This window comes from Blennius ocellaris (genome assembly GCF_963422515.1).
Source record: "Blennius ocellaris genome assembly, chromosome: 16".
Classification (NCBI taxonomy): Eukaryota; Metazoa; Chordata; class Actinopteri; order Blenniiformes; family Blenniidae; genus Blennius; species Blennius ocellaris.
The window spans coordinates 17,717,642-17,741,024 of NC_137665.1; the positions used below are offsets into that span (position 1 = coordinate 17,717,642).

General features: G+C 43.8%; 1 protein-coding gene across 1 annotated transcript in view; it reads right to left on the reverse strand.

Moving 5' to 3' along the window:
* LOC308141034 (transient receptor potential cation channel subfamily M member 4-like) overlaps positions 1 to 23,383 on the reverse strand; it is a gene marked incomplete at its 5' end in the record, with an annotated part of 40,212 nt that overhangs the window by 10,265 nt on the left and 6,564 nt on the right. The window contains 26 exons of the mRNA XM_080511037.1: positions 2,043 to 2,209; positions 6,179 to 6,272; positions 6,647 to 6,719; positions 6,830 to 6,962; positions 7,429 to 7,610; positions 7,698 to 7,863; positions 9,036 to 9,210; positions 9,375 to 9,507; positions 10,611 to 10,726; positions 11,515 to 11,747; positions 12,940 to 12,986; positions 13,087 to 13,194; positions 13,866 to 13,978; positions 14,714 to 14,859; positions 15,641 to 15,770; positions 15,864 to 15,992; positions 16,088 to 16,189; positions 16,514 to 16,816; positions 17,737 to 17,855; positions 18,759 to 18,861; positions 18,964 to 19,206; positions 19,497 to 19,561; positions 20,558 to 20,735; positions 21,571 to 21,740; positions 21,813 to 21,993; positions 22,592 to 22,769. Coding sequence (XP_080367163.1) covers positions 2,043 to 2,209; positions 6,179 to 6,272; positions 6,647 to 6,719; positions 6,830 to 6,962; positions 7,429 to 7,610; positions 7,698 to 7,863; positions 9,036 to 9,210; positions 9,375 to 9,507; positions 10,611 to 10,726; positions 11,515 to 11,747; positions 12,940 to 12,986; positions 13,087 to 13,194; positions 13,866 to 13,978; positions 14,714 to 14,859; positions 15,641 to 15,770; positions 15,864 to 15,992; positions 16,088 to 16,189; positions 16,514 to 16,816; positions 17,737 to 17,855; positions 18,759 to 18,861; positions 18,964 to 19,206; positions 19,497 to 19,561; positions 20,558 to 20,735; positions 21,571 to 21,740; positions 21,813 to 21,993; positions 22,592 to 22,769 — 3,787 coding nt within the window. The remainder of the gene's footprint in view (positions 1 to 2,042; positions 2,210 to 6,178; positions 6,273 to 6,646; positions 6,720 to 6,829; positions 6,963 to 7,428; positions 7,611 to 7,697; positions 7,864 to 9,035; positions 9,211 to 9,374; positions 9,508 to 10,610; positions 10,727 to 11,514; positions 11,748 to 12,939; positions 12,987 to 13,086; positions 13,195 to 13,865; positions 13,979 to 14,713; positions 14,860 to 15,640; positions 15,771 to 15,863; positions 15,993 to 16,087; positions 16,190 to 16,513; positions 16,817 to 17,736; positions 17,856 to 18,758; positions 18,862 to 18,963; positions 19,207 to 19,496; positions 19,562 to 20,557; positions 20,736 to 21,570; positions 21,741 to 21,812; positions 21,994 to 22,591; positions 22,770 to 23,383) is intronic.

A 23,383-nucleotide genomic window follows, 5' to 3' on the forward strand; every position in this document is an offset into this window, starting at 1 on the left:
GTGCAGGGAGGAGTTGACAAGCGCTCTATTTAAAACCCGCACAGTCTCAGAGTCAGTGTAATGTGAGCATCCCTGGCTCTGTTTGTGGGACCGGCACAGTATCCCACTCCCTCTGTCAATTCTCACCTCCGCAGGCATGGAGAAGGAGGTCAGTGACGGGGGCTTCTAAAACCTCCCAAACCTCCCAAACCAGACTCGATGACTGGACCGCTGGCCGCTCTGGTTTGGCTGGAGGACAAATCAGAATGTCTGTTTGAAGCCGTGTGAGGAGTGTTTGAATGGCGTGTTGGTTTCCTGTCATCTGAACTAACATGAACACAGATTTCGTGTATATATATGTATATATATATATATATATATATATATCACAACACACAATGACAGTTACTAGTTACATATTTAAAAAAGTAGAGGAGCTGCTCTACTAGTAGTAGAAAAGGCAAATGTTTTGCCTTTTCTAATGAACCCTTGCATTACTTTACATTGATAGGAAATGCTGACATCAGCCCATCTGCAGTTACATCAGATAGTGGGAGGAAGATGCTCTATAATCTAGAGGTTAGTGGTGGAAGATTCTCTATAATCTGGATGTTAGTGGAGGAAGATGCTTTATAATCTGATGTTAGAGGAGGAAGATGCTCTATAATCTGATGTTAGAGGAGAAGGATGCTCTATAATCTGATGTTAGAGGAGGAAGATGCTCTATAATCTGATGTTAGAGGAGGAAGATGCTTTATAATCTGATGTTAGAGGAAGATGCTCTATAATCTGATGTTAGAGGAAGATGCTCTATAATCTGATGTTAGAGGAGGAAGATGCTCTATAATCTGATGTTAGAGGAGAAGGATGCTCTATAATCTGATGTTAGAGGAGGAAGATGCTCTATAACCTGATATTAGAGGAGGAAGATGCTCTATAATCTGATATTAAAGGAGGAAGATGCTCTATAATCTGATGTTAGAGCTTCTTGAAAGAACCAGATTAACTCATGAAAGCCAGAAGAAGCAGTTACAAAACAGCTGAAATATCGACATACAGCAGCTCTTAGAAAGGGAAGCTAACTGCTAACTAACCATGCTGATGCTAATCAACAGGTCTGTGGATTAATGCTTAATGCTTTCACGCTGCTAAACCGGAGTTTGGCGAGATAGTAAAGTTAGGAAAAGTAGTTCTGGAAATCTCAACTCGGATCCCAACCGTTGGTTTGTGAGCTGAACCGAGCGACAGCAGCTGAACGCTACGAGCTCAAGAGCCAATTAAACTCCAGTAACTGTGAGTTAATGTCTAAATTAGTGGCGTTACTGTAACACGGGAGTGTATCCCACGTTATTTACAACACTGCTGAGCCACCACTTCATCAGCCACACTTATACAATGTCATCTATTTTAATGGGGTGGAGAAAGCATAATCAGCCCCCCCCCCCCCCCTCCCCCATATGTCTGCTACACCGAAGACGTCTACATATCATGAGGAATTTAGGATATATCAGCAAACTCATAGTCATTGAAATAAAGATAAAGTAAAGTGTATCTTTATTAAAAAAAAAAAAAAAAGACATTTGGAGGTCATAAGCAAACATATAAAAAAAAACTCAAGGACTTAGTACAATGATTAAAAAAAATCCTGCAGTGACACTTCTTGTCAGCTCATGCATGAGATCTGGAAGAAAGTGAGTGGCGGCTGCGGTGGACACGCTCCCGATGCTCTCAGATTAATAAAACAGGTGCCTGACACGACGCCTCAGCACAACTAAATTAAACACACTTAGTCTTCCACTTCCCTGTGAGATTTTATTTAAACGCCACTCTGCAAATAACCCTGCAGATCAGGATTTAGAGCATTACGTAGCACAAAGAGATTTTAGAAACTGCTTTTTTTTTTTTTTTTTAAATCTCCTACGATAAAGAGTCTTATGGTGAGCGAGAAACAGCTGAGGTGGAGAGAGACGGAGGACACGAGCTCAAGACGAAGACTGCAAAGTGGCTGAAAGTGGAGATGAGTTCCTACATGCCAGAGGCATTTCTTCTCTCTCAGTTTGGACCATGAGTCTGCCTGCATTGACCCACTTGACCCGTTTGGTCGACTGCAACTCCTGGTCCATTTCTGCTTCGCTGCGCAGTCTCAAAGCAGAGAGAGGGAACCCGAAGGCCCGGCTCGGCCCCCGGCCCCCGGCCCCCGGCCCCGGGGCCACACCCGACGGCGACTCCGCTTGAGTTTGAAGGCTAAATTGTAAAAGTGCAGACATTAACGCCCCGACCTCATTTAACTCCCAAACGTGTCTGGGTGGGAGGGAAAAAGTGAAGGAATGGGTGCTATTTGAGGTGCCGGGCAGGGTGTCGTGAGGTAAAGAGTTGACAGCCAGTGCACTTCGTGCGGCCATTCATCAAGCCGAGCTGACGTCCCCCGGCGGGATTCATTTTCCTCTCTGAATCCAATCCACTGCCAATTTCACCCCGAGCTCTTTCCATGTAAGGACGGTCTAAAGAGGGAAATCACTTTCCACGATACGGTTACCGAGCTGTGTGTGTGTGTGTGTGTGCGTGTGTGTGTGTGTGTGTGTTTTATTTTATTGTTTCTCAGAGTCCCAAAACCAATATTTGACCAGAAACAAGTACCGTGCACATATACTACATGTACTGCTCCTTTTAGGGGGGGAAAAGGGTGGAAATGTACATTTTATTTGTTTTTGTTTGTTTTGTTTTGTTTTATTTGTGCATGTCTATTGCAGACAAACATTTATATTGCCTGGATATGAAGTCTGGATGTCTTGGGTTGATTGAGGTTGAGTGATTCTATCCCTGGTCCTGGCAGATCGTCCAGATGTTCAGTCACATCTGGAGGATTAAAAGCAAAGGGTGCAGCATGAAGAACAATGCATATGTGTGTGTGTGTGTGTGTGTGAAGCAACATGTTGTACCAACATGTTGCATTGAAAGAATTTAGAATATAATATTCTAATTCATTCAAAATAAGGTACAACTAAATATCGTATTAAAAGTTATTTACAAGTAGTTGAATCATCCGAAGCAACTCTGACCTTTAACTTGATATCTCAGTGAAATAACCATTTCTCCAAATCTTTAAAACCACTGTAACATAATTTCCCCTTTTTTTTAGAAATGTAATGTATTCGAGGGTTTGGTGGTCTAATCCAGTGGTGTCAAACATAAAGCCTGTGGGCCAAAACCAGCCTGCAATGTAAACATTTCAAAGAAAACATAGTTGTTGTTTTTTTCAACTTAAGAGCAGTGGACACAACGCAACACTGAGACCTGAGATGAGGATGAACGCTCGCTACCTGGCTGCTCAACGCCATGCTGTCAGGGTGAGTTTGTAAAAACATTATAATGATATATTGGTCCACAAGACTAACATGACTAATGAAGCCTGTGAAGAATTGTGATACAGATTATAAATGGACTTATATAGCGCCTTACAGCTGCACGGATCATCGTTCATCACATTTCACCCATTCAGACAGACGGAGGCTGCAGCCACGCGAGGCGCCGTCACTCCAGTGGGAGCAGTTTGGGGGTTCGGCGACTTCGGCAAGCGAAGATGGGAATCAAACCTGCAACCCTCCGATTGGGAGACGAGCGATACCGGCCCAATCTAATGTGAGTGATACCCAGCAATCATAGCGCACCTTCGCTCTGGCGGGAAGCTCTTCTCCTCTTTCCCCTCTTCCCTTGCAAATTAAAGACATTCAATGTTCCGTTAGTTGGTCTAATATATGGACCGATTCTTTCACGAGATTCCATGATGTGTTGTAGAACCAGACGAGACCAGCTTGTTCATATAAAACTAATCAGATGAGGAGTGGCGACGCTGGAGCTCGGGTTAGACACTCACTTCCTCTCCCAGGATCCCACCATATTAACGGCTGCACTTCCTCCATGACAAAGCCGTGACGACGGACCTCTGCTCCTTCAGGGACATCAAGTCGTCAAATAAAAACAACAACAACAAAAAACTTGAACATACAAATACATCAACATGTTGGGTGGTTTTTTTATTGCCACAAGTGCTTTTCTCTATCAACTTACCCTGTTTGTGGGACACTTTCTGGCCACGTTAGGCGCAGATAAACTTCCTCCTGATCTCAGAAAACGCAGAATATTTCGAGTTGTTATTCATCACATGCAATTATTTCCACCGATGAAACCCGTTCCAGATGAACACGTGAAGAGAAATAAGCCCTGGTGTCAAATGGGTTTTCAGGCAAAGTGAGACAAGCTTTTCATCAAAGAGGAACAAGTTTATTCACATCTGCAGAGGAAATACAAACACAGACAGTTTAAACAGTTTATAAAATATCAACAAAATGTTTGTTCTAAACATTTTAAAGTGTCGCACCACTGTCCAGCAAAACTATAAAAAAAAAATAAGGGCCATATAAAAGCACGAACCCACACAGTCTGCATTGTTATTCATCATTTTGTTTTTGCTCTTTTTAAAGAGTAAAGTTGACAGAATGAGTCTAGAAGTCACTGTCCAGTTTAACGTTTATTGTTTAGTGCAGCTCTGTGCAGGTTCTCCCTCCCTGAGAAAAGCAGCCGTTATCTTTCAGTATTGTTTAAATGTATTTCTTTAACACGTTTCTTTGGAGTCACTCTGTGGAAACAACCCGCAGATTCATCGGGAAAGTGCTTCTGTCGGTTTTAAACTGTGACGCTGAAATGTCTGCTTGCATATTTCTGCCTTCTTGAAGGCATTTCTTTTTTCTTTTTTTAACTTGAAAATATAATAAACTACGAAAACAAAGCATGTGCATCATTTAATCTACTTTGGTGCAAACAACACATTATATAGCAGGACAGTGGTTCTCAGTAGAACTTCAATGAGAAATATTTATGAGTTATGGACTTTTTAAGCCGGAAAGAGTGAAATATATTTGATTCTAGGTCCGTGTAATGCCTGTTAACATGTGTTATGATGTGCAAAGAGAAACTTATGGGTGTTTTACGTTGAAAACACTGCGCTGTTACTTTCATGAATGCGAAGCCGAGTGTCACCTTCTTTTTAACTCCATTTAAATTCCGCTTCCAAGAAATTCAAAGAACCTGAAGCTAAACAGCATGAAGTCACAATATTTCCTCGTGCATGTTTAGTTGCATGTCAGACAGATCCCGGGGGAGGGGAGGGGGGGGTCCGTTCGTCACAGTGTGAATCCAGAATCGATTACGAACCACGACACACTGGATCCCACCGATAGAAAAGCTCACGCAATATAAAGGAAACAGGGACGAAAAAGACATTTTATAAACAGTGAGACAGACGACCTGAGGGTGTGTTGGGGGGGTCAGCTCGGTGACAGAGGACTCAGATCTGCAACAGAGGATAAGAAGAATGACAGAATGAAGAGAGCAGATAGAAAACGACATTTGGAATCATAATGATCATTTCACTTATCTCTTTTTGTTGTTTTTTTCCTGTTTGGTTTCCTTGTTTCTCTCAGAACTTTCACACCTTGTACGATTATTGCTACTTTTCATTTATGTATAAAAGCCCTGATTATTAATGTTAATACGTCATGTACCAAGGAAAAATATTCAATAAAAACTTGAATGACAAAAATTTAAAAAAAGATCATATTAGGTCGTAACGATCACAATCGCAATCATACTGTAGAAAACTAAAGTAATGACGTATTCACTTTTGCAACAGCTCACATTGATTTATTTAATAAGTTGCCTACTTTATTGGGACCAAAAATTCAGCTATATAACAAAATCTCTCTCAGGTTACACAACTAACTGACCAACTTCAGGAAGTTTAAAGAACCTTTTTAGCTGGATTAGAGAGTATTTTTACTTTCCTTGTGATTGAATTGGTGCAATAGGCCTGCAGATCACTTGGTCCAAACCATTTTCCCTCTAATAACATTACCTCCACCAATGAGTTCAGCCCCACAAAACACTGTTCTATTATTTCACGTGCAAAAACAATTATGATAAGACCAAAGCAGGAAAGACGTTTTTTTGGGGGGGGGAGTTTCTCTGCTTACACTGACCCCTACATGTCTGTTTTCACCTCAGACTGGCCTCAGTCTTTTTAAAATAACAGGAAATGTCGGGGGGGGGGGTATTTTTTGCCCTGGGTGCTGTCTGACAGGCTCAAACCATTAAAATCGTGCCGGTTGCGGTTCATGTGCAGTAATGTGTGGGGTGTGTTCACCTCTGAGGAGCGGGGGAGGCCGGTCCGCTTTCACGACCTCACTCTGAGACAGAGCGTCTGCCATCCAGGAGAGGGCGCTGCAGCAGTACTCCAGCTGGAAAAGAGGCACGGGACAAGTGCTGAGCAGGCACAAAGGCGGACAGCTGCACCGAAACCAGACACAGCATGGACACACACACACACACACACACACACACACACACACACACACACACACGCACACACATACGCACACACACACGCACACACACACGCACACACACACCGGTCTTGCCTTACAAGTGGCGAGTGAACCGGTCACACAACACACGTAGACTAAATTCTTTTTCTTTTTTGTGAATTCTGACCAAGAAAAGAGCAGCAGAGCACGGATGTTTTTCCAAACGTGTCCATGTGGATGTTTTCATGAGTCAAATGTGGAGCTGAACCGTCGCTGTGGACGAATGTGTGAATGTTGCACATGCTGACCTCGGCCTCCAGCAGCCGCAGCCGTCGGTCGTGGTCCCGGATCTCTGTCATCTGTTTGAGCACGCTGTCCACCCTACACACACACACACCATATCGAACTAAGTGTATTTGATAGGCCCAGATACATCGTGAATGAGCAAGAAACCTAAAGAAACATCTGGTCTCTTTCCAGACGAAACTCACTTGACCGACGTGCGTAGGAGTCGTGCCGAGTCGCTCTCCCTCTGCTTCTTGTTCTGGGCCGACAGCAGCGTTTCCTTCTGGATCGCCTCCCATGTGTTGAGCTTGCCGGCCTTCCTGCCCCGCAGGTCCAGAGCTGTGGACAGACCGGATCGGATAACAGGTCAGGGACGTCTGTGAAGACCGTCCACCTGCTGGACGATGGGGATCCCGGCTCCTTCTTTCAGTTTGCAGTCTGGTGACTTTGGTACAGACATGGATCCAGAATTGTGGACACAGAGTTCAGGATTTAGGTTCACCACGTCAGAGAGGTCAAATCTGGACTGGCTCCGCCCACACATGCCCATCTATGGGAAGAGGAGGAAGTACTTCCTCTGGTGGTGCCACGCATAGATATAAACACCAGATGCCTATCAGCGCCGGTTGACGCAACGTGCCTACAGCGCCGCCATCTTGGGGAGGTCTCCTGCTTGGGCTAAACATACAGATCCCAGGCACGAAAGTCCTGAGGAAAAGCTCTATCCCGTGGAAGACCGCCCCTCCCCCCGGATTACTTTTTCCATGAGGTTTCCACAGGACAGAGGTTTTCCTCGACCACTCACCGAAGTGTTGGCTCTTCACCGACGGGATATTGCGGATGTATCTCTTGAGCAGAAGGTGGAGGTGCGAGATGATGATGAAGGGCGGAGGCAGACAGGGCCTGGAGTGGTACTCCACGATCAGGTTGTAGCGCTGGAACTTCCAGTAGGTGTCGCTGCGCTCCTGCACCTTGGAGAAGGTGTAGCTGTGGATTTGAAGGGAGTTGAAGCGTGAGGGGACGATGTCGAACTGGGGGCGCTGACATCCGGTTCAAAGGTGAAGGTGTGTGCACCTGAACATGGCGATGAGCAGGTTGACCAGCACGATGTTGGTGAAGAGCAGGTAGACGACGAGGAGGATGACGGCCAGCCAGTTGGCGTACGTGCTGAGACACGGCTCTGCTCCGGCGTCGATCAGGGTCCGGTTGAGGGTGCACTTCTCCGGCTCCAGTTTGTCAACTGCGACCCGACAGGAAACACACGACCAACATGAAAGGTGCAGCATGTAGGACTTAGGTCCACAGCAAGATGCACATTAGCTGAAAAACGATGATGTCATCGCCCCGCCTCTCAACCTTCGCCACCCTCTCAATGGCTACCTGCTCCAGGCCGTGGCGCTAATAGGGCGAAATGTTGGATTTCTCCAATACGAGGACTTTTAGATGCTCTGGGTCTTTCGCTCCGTTTCTGGAGTACATCTGTTGCAGGCTTACGGCGCCACCTATAAGCTTAGCATACGTACTACATCGTGTTGAGTCATCTTCACGGACGGGAAACTTTCTAAGAACGACGGGGAGATAAAAGATCGATTTGGCTCGTGTAAAGAGGTCTATCACCTCGACAGTTAGTGAAAAAGAGCGACCTCTACAGGACAAATTAGGTGTCGCAGAAATCTTTGATCGAAAAATCGCAGTTTGGTTTCTTGTGTTTTAGCCCACGGACCACATGATGGTTTTACTCGACAGGACAAGCTGCAAACTTCAATACCCCCACAAAGAACATGTAGACTTAAAGCATGACAGCTACTTTCCGGTATGATTGTGTTTTGCAAAAGAATTCTCGGGTCCGGGAGGATTCTTTTCCCAGATGGATTCTCCCTTTAATTTGTTAATCAAATTCTTTAAAAGACTCATTTTAAAGTAAGTGTAATTTCCGAGTTCTAAAGTTTATAGCTTTAGTGAGTGTGAATGAGATACTGCCGATCAATCCCAACAACTGATGTGACAGTAGTCTTATAATATTTCAGGGGTTTGTTTCCTATTGATGGATGATCTTTTCCTGATACATGGCTGTTAAAATTAGCTTGATATTGCAGTGCAGTTTCCGCTTTAAAAAAAAAAAAAAAAAGAAAATCCTCCCTCCTCTTGAAATCTGAAGGTTTGCTGTGATGTCTGGCAGATAGAAGTTGTGAAGTGAGTGGGTGGGTGTCTACTGGACCACTGAATGAGCCAAATTGTTATTGCTCTGCACCATGACAACATTGTCTTTTCCATTTAACACATGAAATGCTCCACCGCTGCCACAAAGACACCACCAATGCATATCCCTCCCCCTTCGTCGGCGGTCATAACGCTACGGCTGGTCAGTCGACACAACTGTTAACAGCCGGCGGGATCGACTGCGCCGCTCACCGTCCATTTCGTCAATGGGGATTTGTCCAAAGATGTGCAGGTACGGCCTGTAAAAGACTCTGCGGAAGATCCAGTTGGGACGAGAGTCGTACGAGTAGAGCAGAGCCTGATTGGTCACTCCGTGAGCCATGAGCCAGATGGCGAGGAAGAACAGGAAGAAGAACACGTCTTTCACCTGGAGGACACACACACACACACACACACCCACACACAGAGTTCATGTGGTGAGAACTACAGCCTCTGGAACCAGAACCAGAAACCTTCACAGAGGTTTTCCAGCCTTGGTTAAGAAAAAAAACCAACAAAAACAAAACAAGTGGAATTAACAGCCCCGCCCACCATTTTGCCCACGATGATGATCTTGGGTCCGAGCTGTCGGTGGATAGCAAATATGTGGATGAGACGAAGAGTGAAGACCATGTAGTCGATGGCCATCACGGAGCGGCCGAAATCGTAGGACCACGGAAACATCCTGGGAAAACCACAGCGGTCAGTCACACTTCAGGGCAAGGCAAGTTTATTTCTAGAGCACCATTCAAACACAGGGCAATTCACAGTGCTTTTCAAAGAAATTAAAAAAAAAAATATATATATATATATATATATATATATGTTAATAAAAGAAATACATTAAAGCTTTAAAAGAAATGAAAGAAACACATTTCAAAAAAAATAATGAAGAATCTTAATCTTGACACTTTGGAACCATGAAGAACAAAACTCTGTTGGACATTATAAAGTCCTGCAAAGAGGTATTGCAGGTGGGGTTTTTCAGTATCCAATTCCATCGATTTTGGTATTGCTGCAATATTTATACACATAATTGAGCGAATCCTCACTCAAGTTGAAGTCGGTTTCCCATTGGGAGGTGTGTCACCCTTTGACCTGAAGCTCCAGCTTCCTCTATTGTGAAGCAGACTTCAACACTCTTCACTTTCACTGATTAATCACATTAGAAACATGGCGCTTTGCTGAGTTAAATGTTTTATTTTCTTCACGTCTGAGGTCAAAACTGCAAAATTACAGTGTTTTCTAATCCGGGTTTGTTCCTAATTTCTTGCTGACGTGTTGCTTAAATAAGCACCATATGAGATATTGTGGATATTAATGGGCTTCTGATTTTATTATTTTGCGGTTAGATTCTAAAAATAATAAACCGCACAGTGATTCAGTTAAAGACGTGGACATCTGGAAGTAGAATTAATGAATTATTCAGAATTAATTATTCCGTTTGTGGAATAAAGCGTATAAAAGTACTGCAGAGTTGAGCGGACCCAGAAGACTTCATGAGTTCTAAGTGCTTCCTGGTGTTCTTGGGATTTGTTTATGTGTGAAATACGGAATTAATGTGCACAATTTATTTAAATCATGGTGGTATGACGATCCACATACTGTCTACGTAAACTACAGTCTTCGCATGAACATCAAAACGATGGATTTAGATTTTTTTTTCATGAGCTGTGTCAACATCATTTTAAATCTTGAACACGTTTCAGGGCTTCCGTTTTTGTTTTTTTTTCGTGCTGGAAAATGGTGAGAAATGTTTCAGGCCTGTGGTTTTCAGGACAGACTCACCTGCAGCACAGACCCAGAATGAAGAGGGAAATCGCTGTGAGGTCGCATTTGTTCCACACGTCCTGGATGTAGTTCTTCATCCGCTGAGTCACATACGCCCCGCCCACAAAGAAGGTCTGCGCCGGGGGAAAGGTTAAAAAAAAAGAAAAGGATCAGGCTTTGGCAGGACAAATATTGCCTTTTTGTGACAATCAATGATGATGACAAACTGACCCGCCTTCATTATGAACGTATTTATTTCTTTATTTGAGCAGTACACATTCTGCACATGTACGTTGATCCTACTTCTCCTGGTGGCGATGCATTTCTTCCTCTCTGTATGTTTCAAAAATCTTTTGTTTGTATTTGTATTTGAAGAGGTTGATGTTTGGACATCGTTTCAACTCCATCTCCAATTTGTTCCACAATTGTACACCATTAACTGTCGGGCTAAAACTTTTCAGGGTTGTTGTGTTTCTGAGTCCTAAAGTTTAATTTATCACGTATTTCATAACGACCAGTTCGATCTGGGAACCTCCTTTGCATTTGACTTGGTAACAATCTGTAACTTGCTTTATATAACATCTGTACTGCTTGGAACTCAACAATGTCATTAAACTTCATGATTTTTGATTTTAAAAATAATGAGTTTGTGTGGTCCAAAAACCCAACTTTATGAATTAATCGAATAGCTGTTTTTTGTAACATTACTATTGGTTTTACTGTGTTTTTATAAGTACTACCCCATACCACAGTACAATAATATAAATAGGGCAACATCAGAGAACAGTATAAGGTGTGTAAAGCTTTGATATTTTAAACCAGTCAGTTATAGATCAAAGAAACACTCCAATCCGTTCTACTGTCTTTTGATTCAACTGAATATTGCAGTGACGCCCAAGCAGAGAAAGAAACCCTCTCAGACCTGCCGGATCTCCTCGCACACCAAGGTGAAAACCCAGAAGTAGAGGACGAGCTCGGCGGTGGACGGTCCGTCGGGCGGCGGCGGCTTGAAGTCCACCAGCAGAACGTAGGCGAAGAGGCAGAGGAACATGAAGTACGTCAGCACGTTGCCCAGGAAGGAGGTGACGGGGGCGAACCAGAACTGTCTCCAACGGGACACCAGGAACGGCCTCCTGGACTGAGACCGCGACGATCCTGGACACAGTGTCAAGGAATCCATTACTTTTGACTGTCATCAGCGTGTTCTTATTTAGTTCCAATCTCACTTATTGTTATTCCTGTGTGCACATCCAGGAGCAGACAGAGACTTCGTAAAGTAATTTAACTACTTAAACTATTTATTTATATATTTGTTTGTTTATTTATTTATTTATCACTACACAACCTGAAAGGTACTTAGAGATTTATTAAAGGAATTTAACGACTTAAAAAATACTGAGTATCAGTTGCTATTTATTTGTTTGTTTGTTTGTTTGTTTATTTATTCATCACTACACAACATGAAAGGTACTTAGAGATTTATTAAAGGAATTTAACGACTTAAAAAATACTGAGTATCAGTTGCTATTTATTTATTTGTTTGTTTGTTTATTTATTTATCACAACACAACGCGAAAGGTACTTAGAGATTTAGTAAATAATTTAACTACTTCGGTGACTTCAGTCATCAGTTGCTATTTATGTATGTATGTATGTATTTATATTTATTTATTTACATATGTATTTACGTATCTATGTGTCTGTTTCTTAATTTATTTATCACAACACAAAAGCTACTGAGAGATTTAGTAAAGTAATGTGACTACTTACAAAAATACTGAGTATTACATAGTTGCTCTTTTTATTTTTTTTATTCTTTAAGCTTATTAATTAATTTATTAGTATTTATTTTTGTTCCCTTCATTGGACGTGGAAGAAGAATTTGTACATTAACGCTCTCTACATTATAAAATCAACGTCTCCATGATTGGGAGCAGCAAGTAGAAAATATTTATTATTTTCGTACTTAAAAAAATTTCCCAAAAGAAAAAAAAAGGTCTTATATCACATCCAATCCTGGAGTTGGGAACTCAACATTTTTAAAAAGCGAAATACACATTTTGTTTCAAATTAGTCGGAGCAGTTAAGTGCTTAAGATCAAATCTTCTGCTTTGATTTTCATCTACAAATAACTTTTGCAGGTTAATTATAGACAACTCGTGCCTCTTTAACCGTCTGATGACCAACGTATGAGCTCATAACATTTCTGCACATTTTTCAGACCCAAAAAGAGAACAGAACTCAAACGCCTGAAATAATTAATAAAACATGAACTACTTATTTAGCTTCAATGGTGAACGTCGGCTGCGTTAAATCCTCTGTAATGATCAGACAGATTAAAACCGACCTTCCATGTTCTCTTTCAGAGCCCGGAACTCTTCTGCTTCTTCATCACTGCAAACACACACCCCCCCCCAAAAAAAATTTTAGACTTTGATGAGATGCTAGGGGAGAAAAACTCAATCAAACAGGCTCTACATGTGCGTGGATTAACTTTTGTATGATGTCGGCAAGAGAAAACACGGTGTTGTCGTTTCCGTCCAGGCTGTCGTTGTCTCTGATGTTAGGAGCCGCCGCAGACTTCACCTCCTCCTCCTGCTCCCTGGAAGGAGAAACACAACCGGCTCACACACGCTGGAAGATTTTCACTTCATGACTTTAGCTCCTGGACAAGATAACATGGATTTTTAATCCAGTGTGTGCGAATCGTCCCGACGACGTAACTCGGTCAAGGTCAGAAAGTGAGCATTAAAGGTCCCATGTTAGACAGTTTTTCAACAACAATGGTCCAACAACAATGTATTCATAGGGTATTTCCCCAAATCCAACCATGATTTTGAATTCCGGCCGGTCTAAAAGTCCCTCTAGTGAGCTCTACAGAGAACAGGCGGTTTTTGTGTTTTTACCTTTAAATGCTCATGAGCTGTGTATGTACACGCCTACTTCATGTCTGTTTTCGGGGAGATAAAATGACGGCGGAGCTCATCTCACTGTGTGAGGGTCAAAATGAGTATCCACTACCAGAGGGAGGGGTTATTTCCCCTCATGACATCATGAAGGGAAAGATCTCCGAATCGCCTATCTGAGCACACCTTCGCTAAAAAGTGGAGCAAGCAAGTGAGGGAGATGACACGCTTTCTATTCTGCAGGATATGAGGACACGTATCACTGTTAGAAAGCCATTAGAAAGTGAATTTTGTACGATATGGGCCCTTTAATCCAGGATCAAATGGAGCCGCGCCACATGGCAAGAGGGACGAGGCAGAAGCTGACCTGAACTTAATGAGGTCTGTGTAGAGGAGGGGGGGCAGAAAGAAGGTGGCCATCAGCGTCCACACCTCCGTGCTGCGCTCCATGTCACCCCACCAGATCTGAGACAGCAGAGACTGGAAACAGAGAGCAGCTCCGCATCAACCCGTCCACTTTATTTCATCAGAGAACAAGAGGATGCCAGACGGGACTTCGCCACTCCTCCTGCAGCGGCTGGTTTTCTGATCTGATCATGATTTTCCAACCAAATCAAAATGACATGGAGCCGCGGGACATGTTTAACCTTCAACATGAGCTTCTCAAGTTTTATATATACAGAAGTTTTGAAACATGCTTAAAAGGTGTGCCTTGTGTTTTGTCTTAATGCGTTTATGAAGTTTCAATTACAATTTAGGATGATGGAACATTTCTTTCCAGCATTTTTCAGGCAATTGTGACATTTTAGAATAGAATAGAATAGAATAGAATAGAATAGAATAGAATTGCTTTAATAATCCCAGAGGGAAATTCTTGAAAGCTTTACTCCACACAGAATAAATAGTATAAAAGTTGAATATCAAATAAGACAGAATATAAATTAATAATAATATTAATAATAATAATAATAATAAAGTATGATTAGTGTAAAGCCATTTTTATCCAAGAGATAAAAGTAATGTGAAATTTACTCTAAAAAATAAAATAGAAAGACAATAATATAAAAATATACATAAATAATAATCAAAAGATAAAATGTTTATTTAGGTATAAGGTAGTGAAGGCTTCATGGAGCCACTACAAAAGGGCCAAAGAGCCACATGTGGCTCCATCGCCGCGGTTTTACAGCGTGTGTGAGAGAAGAGCTTCTCCACCTGGACTCCGTCGTGGCTGAAGAAGAGGCGAGCGTCCGCAGCGGTGGACATCTGCAGGCAGGTGGCGCCGCCCCACACCACCGACTTCCTGATGAGCAGCATGAAGGAGCGACTCTCCGTGTTCTGGTAACACTCACTGAACAAGTCTGGACGTTCACACACACACACACACAACATTCACACGGGTCATTCTGGTGCAGTTTTACACTGGTTACTTTCAGAGGAGGAAGATGCTCTATAATCTAAATGTTAGAGGAGGAAGATGCTCTATAATCTAAATGTTAGAGGAGGAAGATGCTCTATAATCTGATGTTAGAGGAGGAAGATGCTCTATAATCTGATGTTAGAGGAGGAAGATGCTCTATAATCTAAATGTTAGAGGAGGAAGGTGCTCTAAAAGTCACGTCAGTTAGCTTTTAGAAAGACACTGTTGCTACAGGTTTACAGTCTCAACAGAATTTACCCAGGAAACAAATACATATTTTTTATCAAATAAAATAGTAAAACTTCTTGTGATGATATGATGCTGGAAGCAGATTTAAACTGGAGAAATGAATCCACTTTTACACTGAAACAACTAACATATGTATTTCTTATTCCGCTCACATAATGATCTTGGGAAATAAAGATCCAGATTGGGACAATCTCAACACTTCTTATTCTGTGAAACATGACTGATTACAGCAGTGTCATCAACCCAAACCTGGTAATAACAATGTAATAACTTCAATAATAAGCTTGAATAACACCAGATGATAAAATCCTTGTTAGTAAGTCCTTGCTTAGGTTTAAAAGTAGCCTATTTTTAAAAACAGACAAGAATACCTTACAGATAAAAATCACAATAAGGGTTTTGGTCTTTAAATCAAAGGGAGATAAAGACAACAGAGCTGGACGTGAGGGGAAGTGAGTCGCAGAGCGTCTCACCGTGAGCCAAGTCCTCAAACTTCTGCGCCAGCTCCTTCATGGCCACTTTGCTCTCCGTCTCGCTCTCCAGCTTGGAAAGTTCCCTCAGCAGCTTACAGCCGCCCAGGGCGCTCAGCACCGACTCCCCCGCCTGACACACACACACACACACACACACACACACACACACACATACTGCAGGTCAGTCCACAACAGCTGACTCAGCACGTCAACGCCGACTCACCATCTCCCAGAAGTAGGTGGCCATCTCGCTGCGGTTCTGCAGCACGGCCCAGACGAAGAGGGCGGCCCAGGGCGAGAGGCAGCGCTGGCCGCGGTACAGACACTCCCCCATCAGCAGCTTGTTGACGTGCTGCGAGGGGACAGACACGCCACACTTCATCCCCGTTTCGCTCGACGAGCCCCGCTGCTAACCCCGGCACACCCAGCTGTTGAGAGGGCACTGACCTTCAGGGCCTTCCTGGTGCTGACCCTGGGGTCCAGGCCCAGCGGGCCGTAGTAGAACGGCTGGCAGACGTCGCCCAGGAGGTCCCACAGCAGGCGGGACACCTGAAGAAGAACCGCTACGGATAAATCCCCGAGGCGTCGTGGCCGCGATAATGACCGAATCAACACTGAAGGAAGCCACTTATGGTTTCCAATTTTCATGTTTACTGCCGAATCCACGGTTAAAGTGCACACAACTTTACTGGAGAAATTCCCCGGTCGCGATTTTAAAGTTACAATGAGTTACTTTTACAAAAGCACTATGTGTCTTTATGCGTAAAAGTACATTAATATTGATCCGAGGTCAGTGACGTGTTCCGAACGTCAGTTTGCGTCGAAATGGGAAGCGTCTATCTGGGATCTTCCTCTCCGTCCCGCCCTCCTCACCTCGAACAGGCTGAGCTCCATGGCCGACGCCGGTCCGGCCAGGTTGCCCACGGGGCTCTTCAGTAGAGAGGTGGCGGCTCCGTCCACGTTGGGCAGCGACCCCGCCACGGCCTGCCGCTCGCCGAGGCGCCGCTGCAGCAGGGTGTAGGCCAGCGAGGTGTCGGACAGGGAGCGGTACAGGCTCTCCAAGCGCTCGTACGTCAGGTAGTCCAGGATGTTCAGGCCGCTCTCCAAGAAGAGACGCACAAACTGCGGCTTGTCGTTGACCAGGGCGTCCGTCATGGAGTCCTCCAGGTCGTCGTACTACAGACCGAGTCAATGGGGGAAAAAAACAAAACGCAAATAGTGTCAATAGTCAGTAACCAACTCAAACAGGAGGCAATGAATCATAACAAATGATCATAGGTGACAGATGTAAAAACATTTTGACCTGCCACGTATCTGACATGTGAAACACAATTAATTACTTTCCTCTTTTATGGGACAATCATTGAAGTTCCCCCTTTCAAGATATGTCAGCTAATGATATTTCATGAATTTAAAGCCAATTTTAATTCCCCTCACGCATGATAAAATTTTATATTGACCAAAATCTCATATAGTTTACCATTTGTGACCCAAGACACTCGCTTTAAAATTCTAAATCTTTGAGAAACAGTGATCTCTGCGCAGCCGCCAGTTTTGTTGCATTTTGTTTTATTCTGGCTTATTTTAGTTCATCGGTGCAATTTTTACTATCTCCCTCTGGATCCCCCTCTCAGTTCTGGCCCTTTACTTGTTTTGTTTTGTTTATTTGTTAACTTAACTATTTAGCTTTGAGAACACTTCCGAGGAAGCTTCACTTAACCCCTGGCTATTGTATCTTATTTTGAAAGCGCTTGAGAGAAAAAAGTTCACTATCCAGTTCCAGTTTTTGTTTTTTGCTCACTTTAATCTGACTTAAATGTCTACTTTACCAATAATAATAATAAAAATAAAAATAATAATCATAATAATACTACTACTACTACTACTACTACTACTACTAATAATAATAATAATAATTCGATATATTCCACAAAGGATTTCTGGGGATGTCTGGCTGCATACTGGCTAATACATTAAAATGTAACCAAAATATGACTTATTGGACGTGAAAACAATTTTTATGCGGACAATGTTTTTTAATGATTTATATCGCCTCTGTGTTTCCCTGTGAGAATCGCTCCCAGGGAGGCTCTGACCTTCCACTGGATGTCTCCGTTGAAGAGCTCGGCCTTGGCGATGTCCACTCTGTTCCAGGCCACGGCCAGCTTCAGCTCCTCGGTGCACTCGTAGGCCTCGCCGCCCATCCGTTTACTGGCTGGACACACAAATACAGAGAAAGAAGACGCGTTGGTCCTCAGTGTGACAGAGGACTCTGCATGCATGGGTTTGCACGTTCTCCCTGCGCATGTACAGGCAACGCAGGCGACCGCAAACGGTGAAAAAGTAAACTAACTATTCATTCTCAAATCCTCCGTGAACAACTGAAAGTCTCCAATAGTCAAGAACCTCCCACTTTTTAAATCTTATTCCAGACAAGTAAAAACAATCCCACAGTTCTTATTTTCCACCTTTGACCAGTGAATTCACAAGTTTTAGAAAATATATATTAACACGTTTCACAAATACATTACTTGTAATCTGTCCAGCTGTCTTCATTCAGACAACATCACATAGAACCATGAAATAAGTATTACCTACTAATAATAAGTCTGAGGCAAATTAAACTAAACAAGTGAGTAAATAAATAAAGGAAAAGATGGGTGGGGGGGGTCAGTAAGGTAGCTGAGTCTCTGCGTGTGTTATGTATTAATATTATTATTCTTTTAATATTGATTTTAATAAGGCCTCTAAGATTTTAACGGGTGTTTTGTGCGAGGACTTTGCAGACCACTTCAGAAATCAAATTGTTGCTATAAGAAATTTCCTTTAATCGCGACATCAGTTTATTTTTCATGTCTCTAAACTGTTGCTCTCATCGAATCGAATCGAATGAATTTTTACTTTTCATACACTGCGATGTCGCACAAAGTGCATGAAAAGTGCTACATAAGGTCAAATTTGATTTGATTGGATCAAAAAAAAGAAAGAGAAGTGTATTTATTAGGATGAAACCACTGCATGCTTGTTTTTTTGGTGAGAAACTGAAGAATTTTAATGTTGATTGGAGCTTTAAAAAAAAAAAAAGCTTTATTGCCCCTGCAGCTGAACTCTTCCTCACCTCTCACGAGAGCTTTGAGGATGACGGTGTCGAAGTCGTCGGAGCCTTCCTGCTCCCCGTGGAAAACCGTGATGAGGTCCCTGTTCTGGTAGATGCTCACAGCCTGCGCAGGAAGAGGGGGGGGCCCAGGAGAGCCGGTCAGCTGGAGACGCCATCGTATCGTCACGTCGTCTTACGACCAACACGTCAACGTCGGCAGACTCACTCGGTCCACCTGTCTCTCCAGCTCGCTCTCCGCCGGCAGGTGTCCCCGCACCCTGTCGCGGACCCACTCGCGCAGCTCCGCGCTGGGGCCCTCGGCGGCCTCGCCCCCCTCGGTGGCGGCGGGGGCGGGGCTGAGGGGGACGGGGGGCAGTTTGCACAGAAGCTCACTGATAAGATCTGCCACGGGACCAGAACCGGCCAGGACCAGCCAGGGCGTGGCCTTCCTCAGGGACGCGTCCACTCTCTGGACACACACACACACACACACACACACACACACACACACACACACACACACACACACACACACACGCACACGAAGGACATTTATCTCGTATTCCGACAAACATCAGTTCCCGAGACACAGCTGAGCTGACAGGAAGTGCCACAGCACACAGAGGAAACATTATCAAATATCCTGGGATTCTAGAAAAAGAGCAGACTTTGGTCCTTTTCTCTCAAGAAGTCCTGCTGAATTGAAAAAAAGAAAGATGTTATCCACACTGTGTGTATACAACATGAAGGCGTTCGTACCTCCAGCATGCTGGCGTCTCCCGAGATGAGCATGCAGAGCACCGGGATTTCAATGTTGCCACTTCCTGTTATTGGAGGAGAAGGAAAGTCAACTTGTTGAGGCTGACCGGGCAATAAATGTCAAGGTCTCGGACAAAAAGACACAAAAAGCTTTCGTTCGAGGATCAAATCCAAAAACAACACAGTTCCAAACAGAATCAAAAGGGAGAAATGAGTGAAACAGACAAGAATCAACAGTCATTTAAGCTGCGGAAGATAAGCAGAGAACAAGTCACGGCCAAGAGGGAACAAGCAGGGAGAGAAACGAGGCACAGCAGACGACAATCAAGGGGAAAAACAGAAGCAGCAGAACGAAAAGAAAAAGTAGTAGAAGTGGGATATGTATTTTAAACAGGTGCAAGTTATATTTAAGACCTTTTTAAGACTTAGAGCAGAATTTAATTCCCATTTCAAAGCAAATTTCACGGTCAGTGCAGGTTTCTAATTTGAACACGGTACACTAATGACACTATCTTTGCAGCTCATCACAACATAATACACAGCAACAAAACGTATTGCTGGTCCTCATGGCTAATTTTGTAACGATGAATCTTTTGAATAATTCATTTAAATCAAATGGTTGTTATTTATCTGTGTTCATTTTATTTTCAATGAAAACTTAGGGGCCAAAACATAAAACCTCACCTGTACCATAGCAAATGTAAATCATAAATTTAGTATATCCAAATAAACAAAATGAAGTAAAAAATATCAATATACAAATATGAATATTATATATCAATATAAACTACTGCTAAACAGTCAAACTAGCGTGCATTATCATGTAGCTACATTGTATGCTACATTGCAGCTACAATGTAGCTACATGCTAAAGATGCTAGTTTGACTGTTAGTTTGCTAGTTTGACATTGTAGCTACATTGTAGCATGTAGCGTGGAATTTTTAACTTTCCGTTGCCCTCTAACGCTGAATGGTCGCCGGTTCATTTCAGTGAGAGACTCCTGATCTAAAGCAGAACCGTGGAGGAGGGGAGACGCTCCAGAAACCACCAGGACGCTCACCCCATATGCCCGTGCGCTGATGGGAGATGTAGTCCTCCAGGTTGGCACGGAACGCCGTCTCGCTGCCGCGGCGGCCCACGCTCCCATCGTCCACCAGGAGGAAGGCCTGGCAGTTGTTGTCCAGGCAACACGAGTCACGAGACGTGTTCTGGACGTAGTAACGGGCCGGGAAGCTCCCCTAAAGACACACAAACACACACACTGTGACGGGAGTACCTGCCAGTACTGAGGTACCTGGGAGTATCTGTGAGTACCTCAAAGTATCCTGAGGGGAGAACCTGTGAGAAATTAAAAGTACCTGTGTAGCTGTGAGAATCTGAGTATATGTGAGAATGTTTGAGGTAAATATCCACTTGGGGAGTGCTGGGGTAGGGAGCGGAGTACATGTGAGTATCTGTGAGTACGTGAGTGGAGTGCCTATGAGTTGAATACCTTTGAGAAGAGAACTTGTGAAGTGAGTACTTCAGGGGTTAGTACCTGTGAGCAGGGCCGCCCCTGGCCAAGTGGGGGCCCAAAGCAGGATTTTATTTTGGGGGCCCCCGTCCAATAACATAATAATAATTATTATTATTACTATTATTATTGTGTTGACGTTTGGAAGCCATCTCTCTCTCTCTACTCTCTACCTGTAAACAACTGCCTGCTGGCCCATCTGACCGCTGATTGGTCAGACGGTGATGCTTCGCGCTTTCGTCTCTCTTTTTTCTCTCTCTCCTGCCTCGGGATGACTTGGTGGCGGTGTTCTACGCGCCTCTCGGCAAAATGCACGCGCATCCTTTGCGCATTTACAGATTATGATGATACTTTATTGATCCCGAGGGAAATTCAATTCACTTGCGCAAAATGGGCCCCCCATGGATCGCGGGGCCCTACGCACAGCACGTGTTCTGCGTGTAGGGAGGGGTGGGCCTGCCTGCGAGTATCTGTAAAGACCAGTGACTCCCTGTAGCGCGAGGACCTGTCGCATGAGTACCTGTGGAGTGAGTACCTGCGAGTACCTGTGGAGTGAGTACCTGAGGGTTGACGAGCTGCTGGCGGTTGTGGACGAGGCCCCAGGGCGCCAGTCCCACTGCGATGACTTTTTTCTGCGAGGAGGCCGGAGCTGCAGCGCTGTGGTCCCTCACCGCCTCGCCCACACAGCGGGCCACACCCTCCCTCAGACCCCCCGTCAGGATCCAGGCCCCTGGGCAGCAGATTACGTGACATTACATGACATTACAACAGAGTACTGTGGACTGACCCCCACTGCGCTCACCTGTACTCTGAGCCGCCCTCACCAGGCCGTTCCTCAGGACGTCTCTCACCCAGGGTTTGATCTTCTCGTGGCCGTCGCCGCCCACCACCGACACCACCAGGTTGGGGGAGGGGAGACCCCAGTGGGCCGTCATCAGCGTGTAGACGATCTGAGGCGGCGTGTCACACGACAGCCGCAGGTACTGCACACCACGGAGAGAAAACTCAGACTGAAGCCGTGCTGCAGTGAGGCGAGCCGTCGGGCAGAAGACGTGACTGTTTCTGTTTGTTTATTTTTTAAACTTGTTTCTGTTGGACTGTTTTGTGTGTTGTTGTCTTGTCTCGTGTATTATGGTCATCTGTTCTTGATTGTCTTGTTTCCTTCAGTTTGACCGTTTTTTTGTCACGTCTTTATCTTATAAATAAGAATATAAAATGTTATAGTTAAATGGAAATGGGAAAGTTTATATGATATAAACACTATTTTTTTGTTTTTTTTTACAATTTTTGTTCATTATAGACAGGCTCCACCAACATATTTCTTAGATCAAATGTGAGCGTTTCACAGACTTTTAAAGGGACAATGCCAGAATTTGGTAATCCCAGTTTTGTCCATAAGGGGTCAGTGGTGAGCCACTTTAATATACAACATAGAGTGGTGCAAAGTGGCATTACAATAATATTATATTATCATGAATATTATAATATTACAAAAAATTAACAGAGGCTGGACAGAGATGACACACACACACACACACACACACACACACACACACACACACACACTGCAGGGACACTCACATGGCTGTGTCTGCGTCCAGCTCCAGCGAACTGCAGCTCTCCATAGGCGTCGGTGGGCGCCTCGGACGAGTGCTGCCTGCTGTCCCACTGCATGACGATCGCCGCCCCGAAGAAGTCCGCCATCGCCACCGAGTCGTGCAGATCCCGCACGGTGCCGCACTGACACAGCGCTCCATTGCTGAGGCATGGAACGGCAAGAAGTCAAGCAGGGATTCCTCAGATCCTCCGACCTGGAATTTATAACGGGTTCGCTTGTGCATCCTGAGTTTATTTATTTATCATGTATTTGCTATAACCGTGTAGAAGCAGAGGTGAAGAACCTGCAGCTGTGCAGCCGTACAAACTGATAAATTGGTCAAATGAAAAATGCAAAGAAATTACAAAGGGGAATCCAAGTGTTTTCTTTTCTTTTCTTTTGTTTGTTTGGTTTGTTTTAAAAAATAAAATGTTGATATGAGGCCTCTTGGTCTTTAGAGTCATTTCGATCATTTGTCATTTGCTGTTTGCTTTTAATCTTTATGCTCCCTTTTTATTTAGGAATTTACAAAGTTTTGTTCTGTATTGTATTGTATTGTATTGTATTGCATTGTATTGTATTGTATTGTATTGTATCGCATTGTATTGTATGGTGTTGTGTTGTGTTTTATTGTATTGTATTGTATTGTGTTGCGTTGTATTTTAAAAAGGATGGAAGTGCTGTAATAACTCCAAGCGGCTGCGTGGCCTCCACTGCTAAAAGTGACTAATTAGAGTAAAACTAAAAGAGAAAATAAATGGAACCCAACAAGGTTA